At 53.8% G+C, this 23,348-nt stretch overlaps 1 protein-coding gene across 1 annotated transcript in view; it reads left to right on the top strand.

Moving 5' to 3' along the window:
- FOXN4 (forkhead box N4) overlaps positions 1–18,561 on the top strand; it is a 29,219-nt gene extending 10,658 nt beyond the window's left edge. The window contains exons 2-9 of the mRNA XM_017541514.2: positions 6,339–6,484; positions 8,745–8,869; positions 8,962–9,072; positions 9,384–9,511; positions 10,156–10,252; positions 11,406–11,613; positions 16,120–16,512; positions 17,973–18,561. Coding sequence (XP_017397003.1) covers positions 6,339–6,484; positions 8,745–8,869; positions 8,962–9,072; positions 9,384–9,511; positions 10,156–10,252; positions 11,406–11,613; positions 16,120–16,512; positions 17,973–18,232 — 1,468 coding nt within the window. The 3' untranslated portion in view covers positions 18,233–18,561. The remainder of the gene's footprint in view (positions 1–6,338; positions 6,485–8,744; positions 8,870–8,961; positions 9,073–9,383; positions 9,512–10,155; positions 10,253–11,405; positions 11,614–16,119; positions 16,513–17,972) is intronic.
- The last annotated feature ends 4,787 nt before the right edge of the window (positions 18,562–23,348 follow it).

Below are 23,348 nucleotides of genomic sequence, written 5' to 3'. Positions count from 1 at the left end.
ACGCCACTGCACTTTAGCCTGGGCAACAAGAGCGAGACCGTCTTAAAAAATAAAAAAAAAGGATTCTCATAAGGAGCAAGCAACCTAAATCTCCTGCATGCGCAGTTCTCAATAGGGTTCACACTCCTATGAGAATCAATCTAATGCTGCTGCTGATCTGACAGGAGGCAGAGCTCAGGCACCCGCCACTCACCGCCTTCTGTGCAGCCCGGTTCCCGACAGGCCGCGGACCCGTGCCAGCCCTCGGCCTGGAGGTCGACCTCTGTTAATAGAGCACATTTCTTCAGCTAGGGAGAAAGGACAGGGGTGTTGTGGCCAACCCAGTCTCTGGAGGTGGGTGTCCTGGTTCCACCGCTCCCTGGCTGGGTGACCCAAGACAGGCCTGTTCCTCTCTGGCCTCAGTGTTATCATCTGGCAAATGGGAAGGTGATGATAACAGTCCCTGCCTGATCAAGCTCTTGCAAGGATGACGTGAGATCTGGTGTGAAAGCGGCTTTGGCTCAGGGCTAGGCGCACACCAGGGGCTTGTCCATCCCATGCCACATCCATGCAGGGACAGCTGACCCCAGGGGAGTTGGGGCAGGGCAACCAGAATGCTGAGCCTGTTTGCTCATCTGTGTCCATCCGTGTGTACTTGTGGAGGAGCTTTTGTGTGCCTGGCCCTGCGCTGGGCACTGGGGGTTTGGCTCCTCCCCTGGGGGGGCGTGAGGTTCCCTGCTTCAGCATCAGGGTCTCCAGGGGCTGCCCGCACCCAGCAGGGGACTCAACCTCTGTCCTGTCCTGGTCTCCTCCCTGCCAGAGCCTTAGGGACCCTCAAGACCTGAGGGTGCATCCCCTGCCCTCCCTGGGACCACCAGTTGGGCTCAGAAGAAATTTGTGGCCAACTAGAGTACTCCCTGGGGCTCAGAGAAATGGGGGATCCGATGGGGAGATGCTGAAAGGTACAGAGAGGGAGAAGGAAAGGCATCTATTGTGAGGGAACAGAAGGTGTGGAGGCACAGAGGAAGGCACTTGGAGGAGAGGGAAAGGACATTTGGCCCCAACTGAGACCTTTAGTGCCATGGAGACTTGTCACACCCCACACCTGGGTTAGAGCACGGAGGTTACCTGAACAGGTTAGAGGGTGGGATGGGGTCACAGCTCTCTAGCACTGGGTGTGCAGGAGCCACCTGAGGCTGGATGTGTTAATTTCAGGTACCAGGGCCTCATCCCCAGAAAGCCTGGCTCAGTGGCTCTGGGTGACCCGCAGTGCGGCTGGTCCCATGCAGGGGACTGTGGGTGAGTAGGATGGAGGCAGGTCCATGGGAGATGGGGGGCCCTGGACGCCATTTCAGAGAAGGGGAAGAGGAGAGGCTGGGCATTTATCAGAGCTTTTACGGGTGCTCTGCCTCCATCGTTGTTGCCTCCATTCCACAGATGAGGACACTGAGGCTCAGGAAGGTTAGGAAGCACATCAGATGCCACCAAACCAGAAGGGCAGGGCTGGGACTTCCTCCTGGGGCGCCTGGGTTACGATGACAGAGAGACACAGAAGAGGAGAAGGGGAGTCAGAGATGGAGGGAGAGCGGAGGAAGCAGGCGGAAGGAGCTTCTTTTTGAGATGGAGTCTCTCTATGTCACCCAGGCTGGAGTGTAATGGCACGATTTCGGCTCACTGCACTCTCTGCCTCCCGGGTTCAAGCAATTCCCTGCCTCAGCCTCCTGAATAGCTGGGATTACAGGGGTGGGCCACCATGCCCAGCTAACTTTTGTATTTTTAGTAGGGATGGGATTTCACCATGTTGGCCAGGCTGGTCTCAAACTCCTGACTTTAGGTGATCTGCCTGCCCTGGCCTCCCAAAGTGCTGGGATTATAGGTGTGAACCACCGCACCTGGCCAGAGTTGGGTCTAGAGTGGGTGTGCTGACCTTTCTGCAGAGGACAGAAAGGGGTGGCGGGGGCTGGTGGGTGAGACATTCTTATGTAGACCCTGGTGCGTCAGCCCTGGCCCTTGCCATGCACAGGAAGACATGCCTGAATGCCAGAGAGACCCTAAGAGACAGCGGGAAGCTAGCCAGCCTTCGGAGCCAGTGGACTCCCACCACAGTGCTCCTGGTGCCCACATCCACTGCAGGCGTCCAGGGTTCTGGCTGGGGCCACCCACACTGAGGCAGACCTTCTGGCATGGGCAGTGGGCACAAGAGAGGACAGACCACCTCTGGGACGCCTGGGGTAGTGGGGAAGCAGGGGCCTGGCCATCGACCCCAAGCTTGTACAGCAAACCCCCAAGAAGGGAGATGGGGCTGCAGCTGTGCCGGAAGTCGATAACGCAGTGGCTCACCTGATCCTACGCTAGCCAGGGAGCGGAGCCCCAGGGACCTGCAGTGACTTGTCCAAGGTCATGCAGCGCAACTCAGGGGCCACAATGACTTGAACCCAGATCTGTCCAGTCAAAGCCTGAGCTTTGCGTGTGCCCCCTGTGGGCTGTCCCTCCCCAGAGCATAGCTGGAAGTCCCAAGGGTAGGGCTTCAGGGTCTGAGCTGGGGCCCCAGCTCTGCATTTTAACTGGTTCTCTGGGAGATGCCGGCTTACACAGTCCCAACTGAGAGCCCAGGACCCAGGGTGAGGCATCGCCCCCAGAAGATGTCTGATCGCCACCTGCAGTGCCACATGAACAATGGGAGGGAGGCAGACAGACCCAGGTTCGAGTCCTAACTGCCCCGCTTACAAGCAAAGGGATTTTGCTTTACTGGACTGGCCCCAGCTTCCCCATCCGTGAAGTGAGACTGTCTACTCTCTGTCCTTGTCCTGGGGCTGTGTCGAGGTCCTGAGGAGGCAGAGGATAGCTCTGTGAGTTCAGAAGGGCTGGATGTGACTGTCACTCACACCAACCCTTGGCGCTGGTAGCTGGCGGTCAGCCTGTTTCAACCAGCCAAGCAGACATTTAAAGGGCACTCACTTTGGGAGGCTGAGGCAAGCGGATCATGAGATCTGTCAGTTCGACACTAGCCTGACCAACATGGTGAAACCCCATCTCTACTAAAAATATAAAAATTAGCCGGGCGTGGTGAGGCGTGCCTGTAACCCCAGCTACTCAGAAGGCTGAGGCAGGAGAATTGCTTGAACCAGGGAGGCAGAGGTTGCAGTGAGCCGAGATGGTGCCATTGCACTCCAGCCTGGGTAATAAAGCAAGACTCTGTCTCACAAAAAAGGAGGGGGGGCACCCACTGTGTGCAGGGACATGGGGCAATACGGGGCTTGGGGTCAACACACAGTGAGCCAGACGGCAGGGTGATGGGGCGGAGACCTACACAGTGCAGGGCTCACTGGTCCTGGTGAAGTGTAGAGGGCAGTCAGGGTGCAGAGCGGGTCCCTGTGCTTGGGGTCTGGGGGGCAAAGGCTTCCCAGAGGAGGTGCTGCTCTCCGGGTAGCAGGAGCCTGCACAGGGAGCCAGGACCCCAGCCCTGGTCCTTTTCCAGATTGAGATTGGGAGCAAACTAATCTCTGCTTCCCAGAGGTAAAATAAGAGATGGGGTCTGCTGATGTATGCGGGATGTCTGGGGTGAAGAGGCCAGAAGTCAGACTTTGCAGTGAGGGGTGGGCGTGGGTGCAGGGGAGGAAGCAGAAAGGGCATTTCTGCAAGGGGAACGCAAATGCAAAGGCATGGAGGTGAGACCTGCCTGGGCCTGCTGGGGGCTGCAGAAGCGGGGCTGCAGGAAGGGGAGCCAGAGGGGCTCACAAGTAGCAGGAAAGAGAAGAATCAGGATAGCGCCATTGACTCAGCCCAGCTAGAGGCTCTGCCATGTGCTAAGGCTTCATGCATGACTTCATGTCCTCCTCGCTCCATGGGGAGACAGGCTCCCAGCATGGAAGTGACCACAGTCATCCTGAGTTTCTTCATGTGTCAGACGGGGCTGCTGTATACCCCAGGGTCTGGCACAGAGGGCGTGCTCATTACATGGAAGTGCTTAGTGGTAGCAGTGGCTGGGGCATGTCCATGTGACCCCAGCCCCCTGGCGACCTGGTGAATATTACTATGAACATTCATGTTGGTATGAATATTAATAGCAGCTAAATATTCATATTACATTTACTGTGAGCCCCTGTTCCAAGGGCTTTACATGTAATTACATATTTCTTATGACAGCCTATGAGATAAGAGCTATTGTCCTCCCCAATATACAGATAAGAAGCTGAGGCTCAGAGAGGTTAAGCCAGCAGTCCATGGGCACACAGGCAAGTGGAAACCAGGATTAGAATCCAGAGCCCACGCATGTAACCACCACGGTACTGCCTATCTACGTGCTGCCAGAGAGTCTGCCCTACAGTGGCACCTAGGAACCTGGTTTATTTACAGCCTCTCCCCCTGTACTATTCAGGGAGTTTGGAGGGCAGCCACCTTGCTAAACCTGCCAGCAAGGACCATCTCCACTTCTCCTTGTTACCTCAGAGCCAACGAGAGCAGCCAGGGCAGTGGGGAGCCACAGCAGGTTACTCAACAGGAGCATGGCTTGCACCACCAGGCGCTAGGAGGTTGGCTGGCCACTGGGCGAGGAAGGGAGGGTGGGGGCTGGCCAGCACCTCCAACAGCAGGTGGCACACCAGGCTCTGCACCTGCACCTCACCCCGTGGTCTCCCAGGCCCTGAGGGACAGATGGTATCGCCCAGGCCCGGGCCGTGGCTGTCACTCGGCTAGATGAGTTACGAGCAGGCTGGAGGGGTGGCAGCCGGGGGGCCGCAGAAACAATTGCGCTGAGACCCCGGGACAATGGGGGCCACGTGCCATGGGGGCAACAGTCGTTTGTCACACAATAGGATGCTGGGGGACAGCAGCCGGGCCAACTGCTGCCACTGACACGGCCGGCCGCGTTTTCAAATAGTCTCCAGGCCCTGTTTCCCTACAAGGCAACCAATTGCAGGGACAGCCAGGCGGTCACCTGATGCCAGCTTCGTGGGCCCAGGGCCCGGGCCCTGCGACAGCTGAGCAGTGCGGCCATGGCAACGCTAATTGTGGCCCTAAAACACAAGAGGGGAGAGATGGGGAGGAGCATCGGGGAGAGAGACAGAGAGGGAGGAGGAGGGAGAGGGCGAACGTGAGGCCAAGCTGGCCAAGCAGACGGAGGGAGGGAAGGGTCCCGGCCTGGTGCAGAAAACCAGGGCGGTGTGTGTCGGTGTCCCACCTCTCTCTGCCCCTCAATCCGTGAGGCTGTTTTTGAAACATGGAGCTTAGAATTTAGATGTGGGGCTCTTGGTGACGACACAGAAAGCTCCTGGCTGCAGGGGTGGCAGAAGTGGTGGGTGTGGTGCGGACTCCTGGGCTGCTCTGCACCCATGTCACGGAGGGGCCCTGACGGTGTCAGACCCAGTGATCTTGGAGTCACGTGGCAAGCGTGACTTTGGGGCACTGGGGAGTGCCATGGCTACACCACATCACCCACCTGGCTGGCACCCTCAATGGGCAGCTATTTTACACGAAAAGACAAGCAATGTTTTGCCCGTGAATCTATGGTAGCTGGTGGGCATGGGTCCTCACTGGAGCCTCCTGGAGCCCCCAGGGGTCAAAGTGAAGGGCTCAGACATCAGGAGGCACTGACTGGGTCTCAACCCCACCACCTCCTGTTCTGTATCGCCTTGTGCAAGTGACTCAGTGCTCCAAGCCTCAGTTTTCTCATCTGTGCAAGGGGAATATGGACCCACCCACCATCTCGCAGCTGCTGTGGGGATTGTGCAGGACAGCGCTTGTTGATGCTGAATCTAGGCCCTGGCAGGTAGCAGGCACTCAGCTGCCTCAGCACACGGCGGGATCATCCACACAGACTGTCCCCAAGTTCCACCATCCTCACAGCTACGGCACGGCAGGAAACTGCCCTGGACGTGGAGTCAGGCAGCTGATCTCGCCAGGGAAGCTGGGACCCTGACACAGGCCCTGGCTGCTCTGTGTTGTAGTGTCCCATAGTAGGTAAGCTCCAACTATGCCTCAGTTTCCCCATCTGTAAAGTAGGAATAATAATAATAACAACACCTGCCCCGTAGGGTGACTGGGAGTGTTAAAAGGCTTGACCGGTGCCTAGCACATAGTAAGTCCTCAGCAAACATTCGTGTGTATTATTTTTGTGGTTGGTGCTAAGTAGGATGCATTAAATGGGTGAAGGAAGGACTGATGAGGATGCGAGATCTGGCCACCAAGAGAGATCCTGGTACCAGGTTCCCACGCCCAGTCCTGGAGACGGGCACGTTGGAGGGCTGGCGTGGCTTGGGGTGATGAGGTACATTCAGGGGGTGCTTCCAGAGGTCAGGACACCCCCCCAGGAGCTGGCCTAAGCTCCCCCTCCCGCCCGAGCTCTCTGCTCCTCTCTGCAGGCTTCTGGCCACCACCAGCGATGATGACCTCCCCGGGGACCTGCAGTCGCTGTCGTGGCTCACGGCAGTGGACGTGCCTCGGCTGCAGCAGATGGCAAGTGGCCGCGTGGACCTGGGCGGCTCCTGCGTGCCACATCCACACCCAGGTAGGCTCAGGGACAAGGTGGGCAGAGGGGAGGGTGATATAGGAAAAGAGGTGACTCCCAACCCTGCCACCCACCCAATATGTGGCCGTGACCCGGTCACCCAGTCTCTCTGGGCCTCTCTTTCTGCATCTGTAAAATGGGACTAATCCTCCCTTCCATAGAGGGGTATGGTTCATCATTTGCTTTACTGCGTGCCAGGCCCTGGGTGAGCTAAGGTTTCTGTGAATACAGTTCTGCTGCCACACTGGTGCATCCTAAACCTCTAGGGCAGTTGGCAAACTACAGCCCCTGGGCCAAATGCAGCCTATGACCTGTTTTTGTACAGCCTTTGTGTTAGGAATGGATTTTATACTTTCCAAGGATTGTAAAAACACAGAGACCATCTGGATGGCAAAGCCTAAAATATTCACCATCTGGCCCTTTACAAAACATGTTTCCTGTCCCCTAATTGAGAGGATTCCAAGAGGTAATATGTGGAAAGTGCTGAGTGTAGGGTGTGGCACACAGTAGATGCTCAATAAATGGCAGCTAGTTGCAGCCATAAAAAATGGATAAAATGCTTAGAGACACAAAGTACTGAAGAAAAGCAAAACAGTAACAAAACAATGACCGCAGTATATTAAAAGTACCAGTGGTTAGCTGGGCACAGTGGCTTACGCCTGTAATCCCAGCACTTTGGGAGGCCAAGGCGGGTGGATCACAGGTCAGGCGTTCGAGACCAGCCTGGCCAATATGGTGAAACCCCATCTTTACTAAAAATACAAAAACCAGTCAGGCGTAGTGGCAGGCACCTGTAATCCCAGCTACTTGGGAGGCTGAGGCAGGAGAATTGCTTGAAACCAGAAGGTGGAGGTTGTAGTGAGCCAAGATGGCACCACTGCACTCCAGCCTGAGCCAAAGAGAGAAACTCCATCTCAAAAAAAGAAAAAAAGTACCAGTGGTTGAAAACTACTTGTCTAGGATTATTTATTTCATTGGGCAAAGCATGTATAGCAGGGGTCAGCAAGCTTTCTGTCAAGGACCAGGTAGTAAATATTTTAGATTGTGTAGGTCATCTGATCTCTGTCAAAACGATTCATCTTCACCATTGTAACACAAAACCAGCCAGAGACAATATGTAAACGAATCGGTGCAACTCTGTGCCAATAAAACTTTATTTACAAAAACAGGCCGTGGGCCAGAGTTTGGCTGCCAGTCAGTTTGCCAACCCCTGATCTAGAACCCTCAGGGGACAGCTGTGTAAACCCGGTCAAGTCCTTTCTCCTCTGAGTGGTTTCCACATCTGCAGCAAAAGTGTAACAGAACTGCTGGCATGGGACATGGTAAGGATTCGCTGCAGAAAGTGCCTTGAAAGCAGGAGACATTTAATAAATGGTGAAATAAAGACACCTCTTCTTTCTCCACTGTGCCTGCTGGGCACTTTCTGTGGGCCTATTGCTGTGCCAGGAATTTGGAGCAATGAGTGGTCCCAGTTTGTAGGGAGCTGATTGTCTGGTCAGAGAGAGAAGGACAAGACAAACAGATCTAGGGACAGTGGCAGCCAGAACTCAGGAGAGCTGAAGGACCCAGAGGGCTTCCTGGAAGAGGTGGCCCTAGGGCAAGACCATCCTACATATCAACTTCGCTTGATTATTGGAGGTGGCTGCCTAAAATCAGGCTGGTGTAGTAAGACTCTATGATGGATTAGCAATGTCTGTCATAAGCCCAACAAGAGGTGGGGGAAGTATGTCTGCTATTCTCATCCAGGGGGGAGGAGCAGGGCTTGGCAACGGGGAGAGGAGGCACAAAGGCATTCTGGACCTAAACCTAGAGGCACTTGGGAGCCATGGCTTGTTTTTGGGGAATAGAACAACGAATTGGCATTTTAGCTTCGTGAAAGATAAGAACTGAGGTATTACATCATCATGATTATCATTTATTATTGCCTCATGTTTATTGAGATTTTATCACGTGCCTAGCAATGTGCTAAGCACTTGATAGACATTATCTCATTTAACCATCACAGCAAATTTATAGTTAGGGGATATCAGTAGTCCAGGGACAAATGGGGAAACTGAGGCTGACCTAAGTTTACACAGCTAGTAAGAACCCACTTTTCACCACTACACACTGGGGAAGTGATTTGCCAAGGACCTAGTACCTGCCTGGTCTGAGGAAAGGGGCTGGCTCTGTTCTCCGGAGACACCTGGGCACTGGGCCATTCCTGGTGGCAGCCACCATTCCTCTGGCCCAGCGGCATCTCTGTGCTTCTCTTCTGCAGGTGCCTTGGCTGGGGCAGCCGACCTGCATGTGGGAGCCACTTCAAGTCCCCTTCTCCATGGCCCAGCAGGCATGGGCCCTCGAGGCATGCCAGGTCTGGGCCCCATAACCGGCCATGGAGACAGTGTAAGTGCCAGCGCATGGACTGTGGAGAGCGGGCAGTGCCCGCCAGACTGGATGTCCACCCTGACCCTCTGCCTCCTCTTCCTGCCCAGCAGATGAGCCAGTTCCCCATGGGGACCCAGCCCTCATCTGGCCTGCAGGACCCGCCACCTCTGTACTTGCCTGCCACGCAACCACAGTTCCCGCTTCCCCCGGGCACCCAGCAGGTACCAGAGGCTCAGGGAGCCCTGGACTCAGCAGCAGAAACCCTGCCATGGGCTAGCCAGGGACCTCTCTGAGCCTCAGCTGACTCACTCAGAACATGGGGATAACATTCCCCACTGTGCTCACGACATAGGGTCATTCATCCCATTCCCCAAAACTCTGCCCTGCGTGGAGACAAGATTGTTTCCTGCGTGGTTGTGAATCCCCACACGAGGCGTTTTGAAACTGCGGTGGGGACAGGGTTACTGTGACGTGTGTGCTTTCTCACCTTCTCTCTCTCTGCCACTTTCTCCCTGCCCCTGCCTGTGGGAAGTGCCCTCCTGTGGGCCTCTATGGCCCCCCATTTGGGGTGCGGCCCCCGTACCCCCAGCCCCACATGGCTGTGCATTCGTCTCAGGAACTGCACCCCAAACACTACCCCAAGCCCATCTACTCGTACAGGTGAGGTCCAGGGTGGGCTGGGTCAGGGCCGAGGGTGGCTTCGGGAGAAGAGGGATGAGGCTGCCCTCAGAGCATCTTAGACAGCTAGGTGTGGCAGCCCCGATGTCCAAGGGGGAGGTTTGGGGAGTGGGGAACCCCCAGGTGGGAGTAGTTCTCAGGAAAGACCATCATAGGATCAGTCAATCTGCTGGGTCAAGAGCCCACTGCAGACCTGAGTCCAGTGCCCCACTTCACCTCCTCATTCACAACTGTGTGGCCTTGGGGAAGTGGCATGACCTCTCTGAGCCTCGATTTCCCCAAATGTAAGAAGTCATCAAAATAACAGTACTGTATACGTCCCGGGAATTTGGGGAAGGGGAAACAACCTAGGTAAAGTCTAAAGGCTCATAGCCATTAAAACTATGGGGATGGGATAAAGAGGAGAAAGGGTAAGATTTCTCAAGTCAGTACCAGTGGTTGAGCCCAGGGTCAAGGAGAAACGGCAAAGGGTGGGAAAGACATCAGGCCATGAAAAGGTATCAAGAGCTCACTGTGTGTGAGTGTGTAAGGTCAAGTAGGGCAGGCTTCCTGGCAGAGGAGGCATTGGGCTGTCAGCCTGAGACCCTTTCACGCCTGGCCTGCCCTGCCCTACCTCCTGCCCCCAGCTGTCTGATCGCCATGGCTCTGAAGAACAGCAAGACAGGCAGCCTGCCTGTGAGCGAGATCTACAGCTTCATGAAGGAGCACTTCCCCTACTTCAAGGTGAGAGGTCCCAAGCCAGGTTAGGGGCGCTGGAGCTGCCCTGGTGTCTTCCTGGTGTTGCCAGAATCCAGGGCTGGCCCTGGGCCAAAGTGGACCACCCTCATGGGTTCCCAGTTATGTCTGTATATCTGGTGGTTAGGACATGTGCCTGTATACTCACATAGAAGAAAGTCAGAAAGAAACAGGGGCATTTGAACTGGGCTCTGACAGATGAATAGGAGTTCGCTAGGCATCCCAAAGGGAAAAGGGTAGAGGCACCAGACTAGTTACTCAGCACAGACTCAGTGCAAAATAATGATGCAAAACAACAGAACTGGCAAGAGCCTTCACCTCTGAGCCTCAGTACCCTCAACTGTCAGGTGGAGAATCATCCCAAACTGGCAAGGTCAGTGAGGAGCCTGCATATAAAGGGCCTGGCAGCTTCCTGCATAGGGTTGGCCACTTAGTAATGTTATCCTTATTATCATCACAGCAAAAAGTGGAGCAGGAAGTTAGAGGGTACACCAAGCTGTAGGGTTTCTGGCCTGGAAAATGTCCTTAGCAGAAATATGGCAGCACCGTGTGTGTGTGTGTGCACGCACACATGTGGTGTGAGATGCATTGCGATATCTGGTTACCTGGCATTTAAAAATAATTTCCTGGTGGTGCACGCCTGCAGTCCCAGCTACTTGGGGGGCTGAGGTGGGAGGATGGTTTGATCCCTGGAGGTTGAGTTTGCAGCAAGCCATGATCATACCACTGTACTCCAGCCTGGGTGATGGAACAAGACCCTGTCTCAAAAAAAAAAAGTAAATTTCATGGAATGCACTTGACCAGTTATCCATTTATTGGCATCATTCTTCCCTGCTTCCTGAGTGGGAGAGAGAGTAGAGAGAAGACCCAGCAGGCCGGGCTGCAGTCTCCTGCAGGAGCAGTTGGCTGGGGCTGAATTGTAGTTCCTCTTTCATCGGGCGTGGCCACACCAGTTGGCCTCAGTCCCCAGCACTCTCTCTTGTCTCTCCAACTTGAGGCTGAGTATCAGGCACTGTCAAGTCACCCCTGCCACTATGGTGTCCTGCCTGTAGAGGCCAGAGGAGGAGATCCCCGGGGTAGGGGCAAGAGCTTACAGGGAGGCCTCTGAAAGGGTCTGCTGAGTGCCCATGTCTCTTCCTAGACGGCTCCTGACGGCTGGAAGAACTCGGTGCGGCACAACCTGTCTCTGAACAAGTGCTTCGAGAAGGTGGAGAACAAGATGAGTGGCTCCTCCCGCAAGGGCTGCCTATGGGCTCTGAACCTGGCCCGCATCGACAAGATGGAAGAGGAGATGCACAAGTGGAAGAGGAAGGACCTGGCCGCCATCCACCGCAGCATGGCCAACCCCGGTGAGGCCCGCAGCACAGACACACACATGCACACGCACACATGCATGCACACATACACACGCACGGAAGATGAAGGACCTGGCCGCCATCCACCGCAGCATGGCCAACCCCGGTGACGCTCGCAGCACGGACACACACATGCACACGTACACATGCATGCACACATACACACACACGGAAGAGAAAGGACCTGGCCACCATCCACTTCAGCATGGCCAACTCCAGTGAGGCCCGCAGCACGGACACACACATTCACACACACACATGCATGCGCACATATACACACACAGACGAGGAAGGACCTGGCCGCCATCCACCGCAGCATGGCCAACCCCGGTGAGGCCCACAGCACGGACACACACATGCGCACGCGCGCGCGCACACACACACACACACACACACACAGAAGAGGAAGGACCTGGCCACCATCCACCGCAGCATGGCCAACCCCGGTGAGGTCCGCAGCACATATACACACACACACGCACACGCACATAAACGGGCGCACACACGCGCGCACACACACACACACACGGAAGAGGAAGGACCTGGCCACCATCCACCATAGCATAGCCAATCCCGGTGAGGCCTGCAGTGCGTGCGCACACACAAACACATGCACAAGCACATACACACACATGCACGCATACACGCTTGCATGCACACACACACACACACACACACGGAAGAGGAAGGACCTGGCTGCTATCCACTGGAGCATGGCCAACCCCGGTGAGGCCCACAGCATGAGCGTGCACACGCGCGCACACACACACACACGCAAATGCACACACATACACGGAAGAGGAAGGACCTCGCCACCATCCACTGCAGCATGGCCAACTCCAGTGAGGCCTGTAGCATGCACACACACACACACGCACACACACACACACACACACACACACACACGGAAGAGGAATGACCTGGCCACCATCCACTGCAGCATGGCCAACCCTGGTGAGACCCACAGCACACACACACATGCATACACACACATGCACATACACACACACACGGAAGAGGAAGGACCTGGCTGCCATCCACTGGAGCATGGCCAACCCCAGTGAGGCCCACAGCACACATACGTACATACATACATACACATATGTATGCACATACACACAAAAGAGGAGGACCTAGCCACCATCCACTGGAGGATGGCCAACACCAGTGAGGCCCGAAAGTCCACAGCACACACACACACACAGAAGAGGAAGGGCCATCCACCAGAGCATGGCCAACCCCGGTGAGGCCTGACAGCCCGCAGCACACATACACACACACACACACACACACACACCCACGCAAGAGGAAGGGCCTGGCCACCATCCACCTGGGCATAGCCAACCCTGGTGAGGCCCAGACAGCCCACAGCATGTGCACACACACAAGTGGAAGAGGAAGGACCTGGCCCCCATCCACTGGAGCACGGCCAACCCCAGTGAGGCCCAAACAGCCTGCGGCATGCACACACACACCCCCACACACAAGCGGAAGAGGAAAGATCTGACCACTATCCACCAGTGCATGGCCAACTCTGGTGAGGCCCAGACAGCCCCCAGCATGTGGACGCACACACATGCACACACATACCTGCACGCGCACACACACCATGCGCCCCTCCTCCAAGCCCAGCCCCAGCTCTGCCTGTGCCCTGTCCAGTCAGCAACACATCTCAGCTACCATGACGGGGAGACAGGCACCTGGCCAACTTCCCTCCCCCTCCCCGACCCTCTCCAGTGGAGGATTAATTGAGGGGCCCGGTCAGAAACAGGAAAAGCTATTGGATCTCACCTCGTCATCCATAGTTTCTTGCCCAGAAATACCAAACTACACAACCATGGGATAAACATTGCTTTTCTACCACACTGACTTAGATGTTTAAAATAGTAACATAACACTCAGTGTGGGCTAGGATGTGGAAAAATAGACAGCTTCGTAGACAACGGATAGGATTGAAGCTGTGAAACTTTTTGAGGGAAAGGTAATATATCAAACACCTGCAAATGGTACCCAGGGATTGGTCCAGTTATTCTACTTATGACAATGTGTACTGGGAAGAGCAAAGATTTGAGCAAACGTTTGTGAGCAGTTCTCCATCACAAACTTCTAAGAGTGAAACATAGAAGGCAGTCCAAACATCTCACAGAAGGAAGTTGGTTGAATAAATAGAATGGCATATCATGCAAGTATTAGAGATGAGAAGTATTTTAAAATATTTTTGGATTATAAAGAAATGTTAGGCCGGGCTCAATGGCTCCCATCTGTAATCCCAACACTTTGGGAGGCCGAGGTGGGTGGATCACTTGAGGTCAGGAGTTCAAGACCAGCCTGGCCAAGATGGTGAAACCCTATCTCTACTAAAATACAAAAATTAGCTGGGCATGGTGGCGGGCACCTATAATCCTAGCTACTCAGGGGGCTGAGACGGGAATCGCTTGAATCTGGGAGGCAGAGGTTGCAGTGAGCCAAGATCATGCCGTTACACTCCAGCCTGGGCCACAGAGTGAGACTCTGTCTCAAAAAAAAAAAAAGTTCTTAGTAAGTTAAAAGGGGCAGGTTATAAATCAACATCCACAGCAAGATCATATTTTAAAATGCATATATATCCATATTCATCCCCCCCACACACACACACAAAATGTATGTTATCTATTAGAGAGAGAGAATGAATGTGCTGGTATGTTTGGGAAGAAATACACCAAAATCTTTACTGTGAATGGAGGGACCATTGGTAACTTTTATATTTTTCACATCTTTTTGTATCTTCCAAAACTTCTATCCTGTTTCTAATTAGAAAAAAGATTGCATCTGCTTTTAAAAAGAAATTAACGGATTTGAGGAGGGTGCCGTCCAAGGGACATGCATGGGGACTGTGACGTGGGAGGCTAATTCTGCCCCAGCCTCAGAAGTATGGCCGGAGTGTGCTGGGGATGACTGCTGGGTGGGAGCGGGGCTGTGAGCAGCTGGGGATGAGCAACTGGAGGCTGGAAGAAGGGCTGTAGCAGGAGCCAGTGGGCCCTCAGTTGAGGGGTATCACATGGCACCCACCCCACCAAGGGCTCTGGGGTCTGGCTTGAGACCCAGGGCCAGTACTGACACATATTCAGGGTGAAGTCTTGGGCAGGTTATTTTGCCTTCTAGATTCTAAGTATTCTCATTTCTAAGGTGGGTACAACCCAAATAGCTCTGGGGACCCTACCAGTCTACTGTCAGCCATGTTGCACTCAACCAGACACAGCCCAACAACCGAAAATAATTTGAGAATAATTTGTCTTTGCTTGTTTACATCCAAGAGTCTTAAGGATTTTTAACACACAGCAATATTTCTTCGTGTTTCTCCAGTAGCAGGGAGTGGCTAGGACCCCTTGGATGTTAACATACATTTTGTTCCAGTTTCATGGGATTTGTCATTGCTGCCTTACCTCCTTCTTGGAGGGCTGTTATGAGATTTAAGTGAAGTCCTAGGGTTACAATGCTGTCCTGTAAGGCACTGTCCTGGTGACGGGGGCTACTGTTATTATCTGATGCCTTTTTTTTTTTTGAGATGGAGTCTCACTCTATCACCAGGCTGGAGCGCAATGGCGTGGTCTCAGCGCACTGCAACCCCTGCCTCCCAGATTCAAGTGATTCTCCTGCCTCAGCCTCCTGAGTAGCTGGGATTATAGGTACATGCCACCATGCCCAGCTAATTTTTGTATTTTTAGTAGAGACAGGGTTTCACCATGTTGGTCAGGCTGGTCTTGAACTCCTGACCTCACGATCCACCCGCCTCAGCCCCCCAAAGTGCTGGGATTAGAGACGTAAGCCACTGTGCCTGGCCTTTTTTTTTAGACAGGGTCTTACTCTGTCACCCAGGCTGGAGTACAGTAGTGCAATCATGGCTCACTGCAGCCTCAACCTGCTGGGCTCAAGTGATCCCCCCACCTCAGCCTCCCAAGTAGCTGGTACTACAGGCACACACCACCACGCCCAGCTAATATATTTTTTTTATAGAGATGGGATCTCACTATGTTGTGGTCTCACTATGTTGTCCAGGTAAATCTTGAACTCCTGGCCTCAAGCTATCCTCCTGCTTCAGCCTCCCAAAGCACTGGGATGACAGGCCTAAGCCTCCAAGCCCAGCCTTTGATGTCATCTCTTATTCCTCAAAGATTCTGCACAATTTGTGGTTTTCTTACATCTCCACAACAACCCTGTGCAGAGTGTGTGATGCTTTGCTCTATGGCAGAGATGTTTAAAATAATGAAATATTACCACCCAGTGTGGGCCAGGCTGTGGAGAAGTATTTAACAGACACCTTCATTTACAACGGGTGGCAGTGTAATCTGTGAGACAAGATGACGCCTACGTCATTTCACAGGTGAGGAGACAGAGGTTCAGAGAGTCCAAGAGGCTTGCTAAGGTCACACAGGTGGTAACACTGGGATTTGAACCCGGGCCTGGGCTGGTGCCTGCTGTCTGCTGCGTGGGTTCTGAGTGACCTTTCCCACTTGCCTGCAGAGGAGCTGGACAAGCTGATCTCTGACCGGCCTGAAAGCTGCCGACGCCCAGGCAAACCGGGGGAACCAGAGGCTCCCGTGCTGACCCACGCCACCACGGTGGCCGTGGCGCATGGCTGCCTGGCTGTCTCGCAGCTCCCACCCCAGCCACTGATGACCCTGTCCCTGCAGTCAGTTCCCCTGCACCACCAGGTCCAGCCCCAGGCACATCTTGCTCCAGACTCTCCAGCACCGGCCCAGACCCCGCCACTGCACGCCCTGCCGGACCTGAGCCCCAGCCCACTCCCCAACCCTGCCATGGGAAGGGCTCCTGTGGACTTCATCAACATCAGCACTGACATGAACACCGAGGTGGACGCCCTCGACCCCAGCATCATGGACTTCGCTCTGCAGGGTGAGGCCAGAGGAACGGTGATGGAAAGGAATTGGGGAGGGGAGAGGCCTGGGGGCCAAAGGGAGTGAGCGAGGACTGTACTGCCTGCATTTGCCCCACGGTCTCGTTCCCATAGCAACCACCTTTGCAAGTTGAGCGTCCCTGATCCGGAAATCTGAAGTGCTCCAAAATCCGAAAATTGTTGAGCCCCCAACAAGACACTCAAAGGTCATGCTCGTTGGGGCAGTTCAGATTTCAGATGTTTGGCTGGACTAGGGTTGTTCGACGTGTGCTAGCCAATGACAGCCAGCAGGGAATGAGCGCTTGCTGTGTACCAGACACCAGGCCAAAGCATTTCATAGACATCACCTGAGGTCACCACCATTCCACATCCCTGTTCTGCTGATGAGGAAACTGAGGCAGAGAGAAGTGAAGTCACTCACCCAAGGTCACCAAGCTATTAAGTGGCAGAGCCTGGAGTTAAACCTCAGTCTGTCTGATCCCAAAGTTTTAATCGATAACTGCTTCATCTCACGTGCCAACCGCATGCCAGGCACACTGACCCACTGCGGGCTGCATGATCCTCCCCAATAATTGGGATGTGATGAATGAACAAGGGAATTTCAGGTTTCAGCCAAGGCTCATACTTCATCCATTCACTAGCACAGGTGCAGCTCCCATGTTCCAGCCAAGGGTGGAGACAGCCTCTGCCCTCAGGAGTTCTGTCTCTAGTGAGGGAAATGAACAAGGTAGCAAGGCAGTTGCAGCTGTGAAATGGGTAGATTTGCACCTTCCTGCCTCCCTCTCCCTGGACTGTTGTATAGTTCAATGTGCTGAAGAAAGGGAAACGTCTTGTCCCCCTGGCTTTGACAGTAATGATACCGTAAGAACTAAATGCTTTTGACAAGTCCTGTCGTTTAACCCTTGCCACAGCCTGAGGAGCTGGGTTCACTGATCATCTCCATCTTATTCTGAGGTTCTGAGATGGAAGTGACTTTCCCAGGGATACTCAGTGGGAAGATGAAGGTCCAGGGCTGCGACTCTGGCTTTTCCATGCGTTTGTTTTTGTTCTTTTTTGAGATGGAGTCTCGCTCTGTCACCAGGCTGGAGGGCAGTGACGCAATCTTGGCTCACTGCAACCTCCACCTCCAGGGTTCAAGTGATTCTTGTGCCTCAGCCTCTCAAGTAGCTGGGATTACAGGTGTGCACTTACCAGGCCAGGCTAATTTTTGTATTTTTAGTAGAGACGGGGTTTCACCATGTTGGCCAGGCTGGCATCGAATCAAACTCCTGGCCTCAAGTGACCCACCCACGCTGGCCTCTGCTGGGATTACAGGTGTGAGCCACCGTGCCCAGCCCCATCCCCCTTTTCTATAACACGTGACACCACACATGGTCTCTGTGTCTTCCCTAAGATGAGGGATTCCAACTCAGTCGTTTTATGTGAAGCCAGCTCACCCTAATGCTTTTGTCTTTGAAAGGGAACCTGTGGGAGGAGATGAAGGACGAGGGATTCAGCCTGGACACACTGAGCACCTTCGGAGACTCCCCGCTTGGCTGTGATCTGGGGGCCTCAGGCCTGACTCCTGCCTCAGGTGGCAGCGACCAGTCCTTCCCAGACTTGCAGGTGACAGGTCTCTATGCAGCCTACTCCACTCCGGACAGTGCGGCTGCGTCAGGCACCAGCTCCTCCTCCCAGTACCTGGGTACACAGGGGAACAAGCCCATAGCCCTGCTTTGAGCTCACGGCCTCGCCTGCCCCAGAACCCCAGCACCCAGCTGGGGCAGAGAACTGACAGGGTGTTCCCTGGAGCCTCTCCTGGGGCTAGGTTGCCAGCTGGACAGGGAAGCGGTTCCCCTCCATGGCCCTCCTCCTCCTCCTGCCTCCCACTGGAGCTTCTGGGGCTCTTCCAAGTCAGAAGGACAGAGGAAGACAAACAAGCAACCCAGCATCCGCCCTCCCCTTGCCATTTCTCCGAGGCCTGAGCTGCAAGGCCTGACCGTATTGTGAGACTTGTCCATCCTGGTTCCTGGCTGGGTGACCTCCATGACCTGTACCCCATTTCAGGACACCTTTCGGGGTGAAAGCCCTTGAACTCATCCTTTTGGGAAACAGCTGAGCGGATGAAACCTCAGCCGCAACCTCCAGGGGACAGGTCCAGGGTGGGGAGTGGTGCTGGAGAACCTGAGCTCTGAAACGGGAGCCTGCCCAGGTGGCCTCCAGCCCCACCTTTCCAATAGTCTGTTAGAATTTTATTAGAGCAGATTCCTGGGCCATGCCGGGCACCGTGACCGTGTGTAAATTTATTTATATTTATTGTGGCCTATCCACCCCACATCTGCAAACCCAACCCGAGGCCCCTGGAATGAGAGTCCTCTGTCTGTCCCTTCCTCCCAGCCATCCTAACTCCTACAGGCCAGCGAATGACATCTCTAACTGGCTGGCCATCCCTTGGCAGCCTGGGGCTCCTTTTCAGAACCAGCAAGCACTGTTGATACTGTGAAATACCCATTTTTTCCACATTAGAGACCAGATATTTTTCTAACTGTTCATGATTCACATCTCTTCCTGCATGTACCTGAGACAGGTGGTGCCATCGTTTGGGGGGCTTTCAAAGGGCAAAATGTGATGGCGGAGAGAGGAACAGGAGGGCAGGTGCTTTTGTACTGGGATTTAAGGCACTCCTGATGGAATGAAAGCAAACTGAACCATGGAAAGCTCGAACCACGTGGCGAATGGAGGCAGACAGCACTGCTGTGCATATTTATTGGCACTTCCTCACCTCCCTTTGCCCTGCAGCTGCTCTTATGTTTTTCTCTCCTTGCTAATTACTGAGTTTCCAAGTAGCAAGTTCTGCAGATAGCTGGGTTAGAGGGGAGACAGGTGAGTGAGCTGGACAAAGAGAAGGTGAAAAATGCTCTCCCAGCAAAGTTGAGACCGAACACTGGGGAAGCTGCAACCTCACACACCATCCCCCTCTTTCCATGAGATGGATGTAGACTCCGTGTCTGGAGTTCCTGAACCCTAGAGCCAGGATGCTGTTTAATCAGCAGCTCAGCCAGCTGCCTGGGAGGTTTTTGGCATTAAGCACCGCCTTGAAGGGTGAGCTTTAAGTCCTTCCCAGTTCTGGAACTTTCCACCGAGCATCCACCACCCTTAGACACACTCCCAGTGCTACCTGTCCGACCGGCACTGCCCATCTGCCTTGTGTGACGTGACCCCCGATGAGATGTTGAAATGGTTGTTCATGAAGACTCCGCGTTCGGGCAACAGCAAGACTGTAAGTGTAGAATTGAGTAACTGTCTTCTGTCAATAAAGGCTGAATGGCGGCTGTGTGGCTCATGAGGAGGTGAAAGGGAGATCAAGGATAATGACACCACTCACTTGTCCCTTACAGGTGAGGTCCCATTTACAGATGGGGAAATTGAGGCCTAGAAAGGTGACACCACTCAACACCAGCCCCAGGTGCTCTGACGCCAAGTTCCCATCGCACCACACACTGGGGGCAGTTTGTCATGATGGTTACAAGGAGCACAGCCTTCATACTGTCCCTCAGAACCTGGCACTGGACAGGCATCATTTCAGGCAGGGATCATGAATGCCATTGACCACTCAGAAAGCAGAGGCTTGGAGAGGTAGGGTGGGCTGAGTGTGTGTCCCGGAGCTCAGCGGCACAGCTCAGGTGTATACCTCATGTCAGAAAAGAGAAGATGGAAGGAGACACACCCCTTCCAGCACCTGCTATATGCCAGAGCCTGTGCTAGTCACTGCTGTCCATTAGCTCATTCCGTCCTCACAACAGCCCTAGGAAGCATGTCTGATTTGATATTACACCCATTTCACAGATGAAGAAACTTGAGGCTCAGGGAATAAAGTGGGTGACTTGCTGCCCAAGATAACAGGCAAAGTACATATTAATTAGGAGTATAACTCTTTAAGTACACCCAGGAAGTGGCCTGCAGCCTCAGGGGAGACCAGATTCATGCACATGCAACGTTTTGTGAGCAAGGAAGCATGTCTGGGAGGATGGGCTGTGGGTGGTATCAGGAAGTGCTTGGTGGAGGCCAGGCACGGGGTAGGGAGAAGGTGCCTGCAGCGGCCCTGGCTTTCTCTGCCCAGCACTTGTACCACTGTCTCCTTGGCTTGGCTTCTGAAAGATCCTGTGAACCCAGCGCAGCCAAAAAAACATCAGAGCCTGCAGCCATTCCCTGAGATTGGCTGAAGTGGGGAGTGAGGGACCTAGGCCGTGTTGTTCACAGCCAGTGAGCATCCCCCAGGGACTGTGCAGGAGCTAGGAGGCACCCTCCATCTCCTGGGGTGCTCAGCTGGGAGAATGGAGCCCGAGCCACTGCGTCACAAGGAAAGGGCTGGAAGCCCACGATTGAGTCTGACTTCTGTTCCTTACCATGGCCAAGTGGGAGCCAGGCATATAGAGCCCAGGCAAAAACGCCAAGGTCACAGCCAGAGTGCCACCTGTGCAGGGGCCACAATGTCGCCAGAAGAAAGCATGCAGGAGACATGGGGGGAATGAGGCTTCTTCTGGGGCTGAGCAGCTCATGGGAGAAAAACACAAACTGCTGTCATGTAAGGAACTGTCGCGGGCTGCATGGAGTTCAGCACTGGTCAGGCAACATCTCCTGGAACCCACCACAGCCCGCACAACCAGTGGGATGTTCCCATTTCCCAGATGAGGAAACTGAGGCTCAGAGACCATGTTTCTAAAGTTTTCTTCCCCTTCTATAAGAAATCACCCACATTCTAACAACAAAAGTAGTAACAGCATTCACTAGCATGTATAGGGGGCTTATTCCCTGCAGTGTATAATACCAGGACACAATCGATCTTAATTTTCCTCCTGGGTCCTAATCCCTGGAACCTATGAATACATTATGTTACCAGGCAAGTGGGAATAAAAGATGCAGATGGAATTATGGTTACTAATCAGCTGCCTTAAAATAGGGGGGATTGCCGGGTGTGGCTCACACCTGTAATCCCATCAATTTGGGAGGCCGAGGCAGGTGGACTGCTTGAGCCCAGGAGTTTGAGACCAGCCTAGGCAACATAGTAAGACTCCATCTCTACAAAAACCATTTGCCAAGCATGGTGGTGCATGCCTGTAGTCTTAGCTGCTCAGGAAGCTGAAGCAGGAGAATCACTTGAGTCCAGGAGATCAAGGCTACAGTGAGCTATGATTGCACCAGGCTGGGTGACAGAGCAAGACACTGTCTCCTCCCCAAAAAAGGTGGAAGATCACCCCAGATTATCAAGGTAGGCCTAAGGGAGTCGTAGACCTACAGGTAAAGGAGGGGGGCAGGAGAGTCAGTGTCAGGTTTAAAGATGCTATGAAGATGGAATGGGGCCTCTAGAAGCTGGAAAAGGCAAGAGAACGGATTCTCTCCCCTAGAGCCTCCAGAAGAGCCGCAGCCCTGCTGACACTCATTTTAGCCCAGGGAGGCCCCTGTTGGGCTTCTGACCGCCAGACCTGTAGGAGGATAAATTCATGTTTTAAGCCACTAAGTTTGTGGGGATTGTTACAACAGCCATAGACAATAAATATATCCCCATTTTTTGGAGGAGGAAACTGAGGCTCTGAGAGGCTAGGTAGCTTAGGCATGATTAATAAGGGGTAGAGATAGGATTCAAATGACACTGTGCTTCCCCACGGTCTTTTATCACGTCTCAGAGGGCTCAGCTGACACCCTGTGTTTGCCGGTTTAGATGGAAGCAAAAACTCTCCAAGGCTACGTGACTGGGAATTAACCCCAGGTCTACAGGTCTTCCGCCCCTCCATGGCGCTGTCATGGCTTAGCGTAGGCTCCTAAAGGGCATTCAGTGTAAGTTGAGGGAAAGTAATAAGAAGATCCGATCAAAAGTAGGAGACGAAGTGGTGGAGCTGAGCATCGCCTCCTTTGGAGGATGCCAGTTGTGTTGACTGTTTCTCCTATGGGTATAGACGCTGGACCTTTGATCTCCAAAACCAAAACCCTCAAGAGTCCAGGGGAAGCAGGACAGAGATGTAGCTGGCAGCCGAAATGTGGAGAAATCCAACAGCAGCCAAAGAGCCAGGCCGGGCCATCCCCAAGGGGTTCCCAGTCCATAAGAACCTGTCCAGAATCTTCCACAACCACTCACAGCTTGCCACAGGACAGAAGCAAACACTCCCACGAAAGGGAGGACAACCGGGCTAATCTCTAGGACCCACATCATCTGACCCCTAAGGCTGCCTGGGCTTCCTCCTATGGGATAAGTGCCCCCAACAGGTGGAGCATCTGGTTTTTCTCCAGTGTGGTGCTTACCACCTTCCATCATTGACTAGCGTCTCTGGTAACTACAGAAATGTGGTCAAACTTGCTGGTTATCAGCATCTCCTGGGGACTTTTAAGATCTGGATCTCAGCCTGGGCAACATAGCAAGATCCCATCTTGGCCAGGTGCAGTGGCTCATTCCTGTAATACCAGCACTTTGGGAGGCCAAGGCAGGAGGTTAGCTTGAGCCCAGGAGTTGGAGACCACCCTGGGAGGCATAGTGAGACCTCCATCTCTACAAATAATAAACTAGAAAATTAGGGCCAGGTGCAGTGGCTCACGCCTGTAATTCCAGCACTTTGGGAGGCCGAGGCAGGCGGATCACAAGGTGAGAAGATTGAGACCAGCCTGGCCAACATGGTGAAACGCCGTCTCTGCTAAAAATACAAAAAATTAGCTGGGTGTAGTGGCACACGTCTGTAGTCCCAGGTACTCAGGAGGCTGAGGCAGGAGAAACGCTTAAACCCAGGAGGCAGAGGTTGCAGTGAGCCAAGATCGCACCACTGCACTCCAGCCTGGGAGACATAATGAGACTCCATCTTCAAAAAAA

This window comes from Cebus imitator, unplaced genomic scaffold (assembly GCF_001604975.1).
Source record: "Cebus imitator isolate Cc_AM_T3 unplaced genomic scaffold, Cebus_imitator-1.0 Scaffold8, whole genome shotgun sequence".
Lineage (NCBI taxonomy): Eukaryota > Metazoa > Chordata > Mammalia > Primates > Cebidae > Cebus > Cebus imitator.
This window is presented reverse-complemented; position numbering and strand designations above follow the sequence as displayed.